Here is a 6,939-nt window from a genome sequence, read left to right as displayed (position 1 = left end):
ATGGAAAAACTAAAATAAAATAAATTACTACATAACATGACAAAATAAATAAAACTCCTGATCGTGGCCGTCGATCTCCGGTGTCTCCGATGGCACACATGTCGAAATTGCTGACGATGTCCTCATCAAAATTAGAACAACACTATACTCTGGGGCTAAATTGGCCATACCCGAGTAGCTGGGGGATTATTTTGAAGTTTATTCTACATTATCACATAGCTGCAATTTTGGTTGTTAATATGCATTGGTATTTATGGTTATTTGTGTGAACCCATCCGTTAGGAAATTGGCTGATAGAGCTAGCTTGTAATTACCATCTATAAATGTTTCTTATAGCGGTTTAGTCAATGACTAGCTATACTTAATATCATAAAAGCCGGACTTTATTCAGCACCCTTAAGGTTGCAAATTTGTGATTAGAATAAAAACCTATTTTAGTCTCGATTTTTAATCTTAATTTATTGCTATGGAAAATTAAAGTCGTCTTGCTGGTTGCAACCCGAAGTGACCCAAGAGTTTGGTGCATGATGCATGTGTGCTTTGTGTTGTTATATAGCTGGTAGTTAATAAAATAGGTAACATATATGTACTTTGCAATCTTTTTAGCTTAGTTGCTTTTCATACTGTCATGAGACCAACATACCTTGAGAATGCTGGACTTAACATGTGAAAGACATTGTTTTATATGTTAGATATAAAATATTTGTTTCAAAAATATCTTTTTATGTCATCTTCAACTGAAAAGCATCCATCAAAGTCAGTTTAAAGTATGAGAAGTGTGAAATTAAAAAATTTAAGGTTCAACAAACGAACTAGTGCGCAGTGGTTTTCTCAATTCAAGTAGACTGAAAATATACAATCCTGAACATGGTTCAAATAAGCGAGCGTTGCATCATTAAAAGACTAAAACAAACACTTAAGAGGCATTTCTTCCCATTAAACCATCAACGTTAGCATTACATCTTCTACCATGTTTGTTATTATTATTGTTGTGCCCATATGGGGCAGGTTTGAAGTATTGTTTAGGTTTCTTCCCTCGACTTAGGTATGGATCAGAACCAATAATGGACATCAATAAAATTTTGGAGGCATATAGACAAGACGCAATAGGCAATACTCTGGTTAAGTTTTTTGGTGCTGATGTTTTCTGTACAAAATGTTTGAGAAACTTGTCTTTGGTGTGATGAGTTATCTGGTAAATCTTAATCTAGTTGGTTCAACAATGGTTGACTGAGCAGTTGGGATTCTCGGAATCTGCCCTGGCGATTTCCTACACACTTTTTCTTGATAAAGAAGACAGTTTATTCCTGATGAAAAAGGACACATACTTTATAAAGAATGTATTTTTGTACCTTTCACACGTTGTCCACAGAGACTTAGGCTTCGTTTGGGACAGCTTTCTTATTGCTTCTTAAAGCTGCTTTCTAGTACAAAAGTTAAAAATTTTGTACTAAAAGCTTCTTAAAGAAGAAAAAAAAAAACCGTCCCAAACAAAGCTTTAATGAAGAGTTCATGCTTTTGAATTCCGTAGTTCTGAACAGGATCCGACACATTATTTTGGTCATCAATTTTGATTGCTTGGGACCATGTTACTTTGGTTTAGTATATTGGCATGCGGTCAGTTAATATATCTATGCATGCTTGCTGCCTAGTTAGATGGTGATAGTTCTTGATCTATTTTCTTTGTTAATATTTCACTTGCTTTTGAAGATTATTTAACTGCAGTTGAAATAAAATTTATGGCTTACAAGCACACCTGCTACATAAGCGGTTGAACATCTAGTTGACTTTCTTAAATCTAGACTGAGTTATCTTATGACACTTTGCAGAACCAATTTGTTTCTTAGGATCCAGCATAATAACAGTGGTTTTTGGCCATTGCATTCTAGATTTTGCCATTGTATTATTTTTGCCATCATCATGATCATTAGCGTTATCACAACCATTTGGGGTTAGATTTATGAATCTCACCCTCTATTTGTTCCTACTTCACACATATTTTTGCCTTTCTTTTACATTGTTATCTTAGGGCTAATTTATTTTCTTTCCAATCCTTATCTTCAATAGATGCTCCCCACCATCCCCTCTAGTATACATTCTACCCTTGTATCTTCTATCCTAAATTTGTTACATGTCCAAGCTACTTCCTTTGGAAACACCATGGAACTACATATCTATTGATATTCATCATGGAATTTCTGTACAGAAAGTTAAATTTCCAATTTTTCTTCTGTCGATTTTATTTTCAGACAACCTCAAAGCACCAGATGGGAGGCACCTTTTGGCCAAATGCTTGGAAACGAATACTACAACTGCAGTGAGTCTAAATAATACCTATTTTCTGTGATCTCCCATGTTATTATCAAAAGGAAAAAAAAAAGATGATTTACATACATACCACTTTATTTCATACTATTTACTTATCTAACATCTAAAACTTTAAGATTGCATTCTCATCACTCATAAAATTTTAATCTTAAATATATTACTCATATATTTCATTCTTACCATCCATACCACCTTATAAACTTTAATATTTCATTCCATGCATCCATATTTGTTCTATAGATGGTAGACATGTAATATTAAAATTTTAGGTGTTAGATATATAAATAGTATTAAAGAAAGTGGTATATATGTAGGCTTTGTTTGGGGCGGCTTTCATCCTACTTCTTAAAGCGATTTTTTAGTACAAAAAAATTAATTTTTTAACTATAAAGTTGCTTTAAGAAGCAGGAAAAAACCCGTCCCAAACGAAGCCGTAAATCCCCCCAAAAATAATTGCGCACATAATACTCTTTTCTGAGAGTTAACTCTGGTTTATCCTTTAAGGTACAAGTAGGGATCCGACCACAGAAGGCAAGTATGCTGGTGGTTTTGGCATGGAAAGAAAAATAGATCTAACAAGCCATATACGGTGGTGGGCTCCAAAAAAATCACGCCAGCCTGAGTCAGTCTCCAGCCATGAAGATGTGAGCAGAGAACTACGAGCTGTGGAGAGCTCTGTTCAAGCAACTGAGCCATATAAGCTTCCTCTTCTTGGCCTCCCACAAAAAGAGAAGTCTCAAGTCAGAGGAACATCTGCCTGCAGCATATTATCCAGATCTGCAGCCTTCAAGAATTTCATGGAAAAAGCTTCACAAATTCAGGAAAGTACTACCAGTAAAGAACCAGATCAGGGGAAGTCAATTCCACATTTTTTTGCTAGCAGTGAACTTGATAGTTCTGGTATTTCAATGGGATTTGGTGAACTGCCAATACAGAGATCACAGTACTCTCTGTCTCCTCTCCTCACAGCTCCACTTAGGACATCTTGGAATCCTGTAGATCCAATTCCAGATCCTGTTTTTTGGACCAGTCTTGTTCCACCAACTGGGCAGTCTCTCACAACAGCAGTTTCATCCTTACCAACAAATCCTGCTCTTTAGATATCTTTTGTGCTCTTAATTACTTGTTTTCTTCTTATAGTTCTGGTTGAAGCATATAAGAGCAAGGTGGGATTGGGTTATCATATATTGTGAGAAGATCCAACCCTATTAGGTTTAAGTGTCTTTTGTATTTTGTAATTTGTAATTTGTCCAGAGAATATCTTGAATCATGAATCAGAAGTGTTTTAGAACATTAATTTGTACCAGCTCTAAAAATGTATCTTGTATTTATAACAATAAGGAAATGCAGTATCTTGGTGGTTTAATTTGAGTTTAGGATTTTATTCTTTGTTGCATTGCTTGTGATTACTTTGGAAAAATTGGCTTTGAGCCTCATGCATTGGGAATTTGGGAGTTTTTTTTTCTTGTTAGATTGAGTTTATATTTAATTAGATTTATATTGATTTAGGGTTCCAGCTTTCCTTTTATTGTAATTTTTCATAGTTAGATTTTGTTTGGGACAGTTGTCTTATTGCTTTTTAAAAAAGTTTTTTTATACAAAATTTTTTAGTTAAAGATATTTTTGTATGAGAAAATTGTTAGAAAATAGTATGAAAGTTGTTCCAAACGAAGCCTTAATTATCTATTTGGTTTGTTAGAGAGAACTTTATTAAGGAGGTTGTTAGGTTGGAACCTTTATTTGGTCCGGTGAACGTACGTAGAGCTACGTTCGGCCGGCACTAAAATCGCAGACACAAAACGAGAAATACCGAGCAAATACCGAGCAATACTAACAATAACGAGAAATAACATTATGTGAAGACAAAATACTGAGTAATACCGAGCAATACCGAGTAATCCCAAAAAATACCGAGTTAAAAAATACCGAGTTTTTCTAGAAAAACTCGGTATTTTTTGGGATTACTCGGTATTGCTCGGTATTCCTCGTTATTGATCTTCACAGAGCAGTATTCCTCGTTATTACCAAACAATACCTAGCAATACCGATCAAATACCGAGCAAAAACAGAGTAACAATCCTCTGACCGAACGTAGAGCTACGTCCGGTCAGAGGACGTAATAAAAGTTCGTTAGGTTGAGCCAAGGAAGAATTGCATATGATTGATTTTTTTCTTTGTAGAAGTATTTAAAAATTATTAAATATAAATCACTAAAGAAAATTCGTATTAATCAAATGATTCCATTAATGGCATAGATAATATTATATCTTCAAAGAAGTTTTTGGGAAAAATATTACTAAAAAAAACTTTTAGATCAGCAGCTGAACAAACTGTTTAAATGAGAACTTTCTTCATTAGAGATAATATAATTAGTCTCCATAAATATTTCTCTGAAGAAGAATAGTAGATTACTTCTATAACAAAATAGAATGAATCTATCCATAATCATATAATTAAAATAAAGGTTATCTCTATTGGGGATATCAAATGTAGCCGTTTTAAAGATATATATAAGGAAAAGATTTATTTCAAAGAGAACTATTTCAAGAGCTGATGGGATTAGCTTCCCAAAAAAAGAAAATTATATCAAAAACAATAAAAGAGTTTTGGTTGGATAGAATAAGTCTATTGTGGGCTCCAAGAATTCGTGCCCCGGCCTCCTCTCTTTTGGGAGAGTTTTAAAGCTTTAAGTTTCGAGTTAAATTTTCAGATGATAAATTGAGTTTGAAAAAAAACACCACCTACATATTTTGCCCTCATTTTGCGAGGACTTTATGTTTTGATTTCTAGTTTCCTATAGGCGCAAGACCCTATAGTTAATCACCTCTCCAGATAGAGAGAGAACTTTCAATTAAGGCTAGTTGTCAATCAGATACATAGAAAAATGTAGTATCTTGTGTATTATAGTAGCATGGGTTTAGGAATTTGAAAATTTGATATTTAAAATTAGAAATTTTTCCATCTTGCACTTAAAGTAGATCGATGGTAGGGGAATTGATGATTGATCCGATCAAAATCTCATAGTTCTATCATCCCGGCTCATCATGGTCCCTGGTCTACTTAGTCAGAGGAGGTTGTTAACCCAACTTGACAAAATGATCATTGTCGACATTCATGGGTTGCTTCGTCTAAGGGAACCTTGTAGGCCTGGGTGAATATTTGCCTAAGGAGACAAATTTAAATCCACCTTAACTTATAGAGTGCTTTTTAACCTATCGTTTATATCCTATTGATTCATATATCAAGGATTTAGTGCCATTGGAGAGTATACAGGATTTGGCCATTATTATAATATAGTGGTGTCATTTTGCTGCAAATCACCTGGTTAAGAGGGCTCTGATTATAATCATTTATCAGCAGTATTATTTGGTGGAAAAATCGCCGGTTAGAGGACACGTGTCATATCCTTGCTGGTAAGAGATTGTTTGAGAATGAATCCTAGTGAAATTCTCGACCATACATTAACTTTTTGTGAGCTAAAGAGATATTTAAATTTATCCACCTTGGAAAACTGTTACGGAGGGTGGATAGGTTTTGCCTTTAGCATTTGATGACTTATTTCAATTTTAAATATTTGATGTTGGATGATTTTTGAAATTTTGGATTTTCATGGGCATTTGGGAGATAATTGAATGTCTGGAATTAACCCTATGAATGTCTGGAATTAAGCCCCTATAGTTAATCACCCTTCCCGATATAGAGAGAACTTTCGATTAAGGCTAGTTGTCAATCAGATACGTAGAAATACATAGTATATTGTGTAGTAGTAGCTTGAATTTAGGAATTTGAAAATTTGATATTTAAAATTAAAAATTTCTCCATCTTGCACTTAAAGCGGATGGTAGGGAAATGGATGATGGATCCGATCAAGATCTCATAGTTCTATCATCCCGGGTCATCATGGTCCCTAGTCTACTTAGTCAGAGGAGGTTGTCAACCCAACTTGACAAAATGATCATTATCGTCATCCATGGGTTGATTCGTCCAAGGGAACCTTGTAGACCTGGGGTGAATATTTTTCTAAGGAAACAAATTTAAATCCACCTTAACTTACAGAGTGCTTTGTAACCTATCATTCATATCCTATTGATTCATATATCAAGGATTTAGTGCCATTGGGGAGTATACGGGCTTTGGCCATTATCATAATTTAGTGGTGTCATTTTGCTGCAAATCACCCGGTTCAGAGGGCCCTGATTATAACCATTTACTTACAATATCATTTGGTGGCAAAATCGTCGGTTAGAAAACACGTGTCACATCCTTGTTGGTAAGAGATTGTTTAAGAATGAATCCTAGTGAAATTCTCGACCATACATTAACTTCTTGTGAGCTAACGAGATATTTAAATTTATCCACCTTGGCAAATTGTTACGGAGGGTGGATAGGTTTTGCCTTAAGCATTTGATGACTTATTTCAATTTTAAATATTTGATCTTGGATGATTTTTGAAATTTTGGATTTTCATGGGCATTTGGGAGGTAATTGAATGTTTGGAATTAACCCCTTTGGTTGAGCCCTACCTTCAACACAGCCATCATCAGTGTATTAATGGCCAATTATATTTTATTGATTGAACTTTGTCGACTCTATTAGTTGTTGATAGATGAT

General features: G+C 34.5%; 1 protein-coding gene across 1 annotated transcript in view; it reads left to right on the top strand.

The window, feature by feature from the left end:
- Positions 1-3,704, top strand: part of LOC110111961 (AP2-like ethylene-responsive transcription factor At2g41710) — a 16,170-nt gene extending 12,466 nt beyond the window's left edge. Inside the window, exons 7-8 of the mRNA XM_020844032.2 lie at positions 2,250-2,317; positions 2,833-3,704. Coding sequence (XP_020699691.1) covers positions 2,250-2,317; positions 2,833-3,428 — 664 coding nt within the window. The 3' untranslated portion in view covers positions 3,429-3,704. The remainder of the gene's footprint in view (positions 1-2,249; positions 2,318-2,832) is intronic.
- Positions 3,705-6,939: the final 3,235 nt, after the last annotated feature.

The sequence above is a fragment of the Dendrobium catenatum genome, unplaced genomic scaffold (assembly GCF_001605985.2).
Source record: "Dendrobium catenatum unplaced genomic scaffold, ASM160598v2 fragScaff_scaffold_1482, whole genome shotgun sequence".
Taxonomy (NCBI): domain Eukaryota; kingdom Viridiplantae; phylum Streptophyta; class Magnoliopsida; order Asparagales; family Orchidaceae; genus Dendrobium; species Dendrobium catenatum.
The sequence above is the reverse complement of the archived record's forward strand: the minus strand, read 5'-3'. Positions and strand labels throughout refer to the sequence as shown.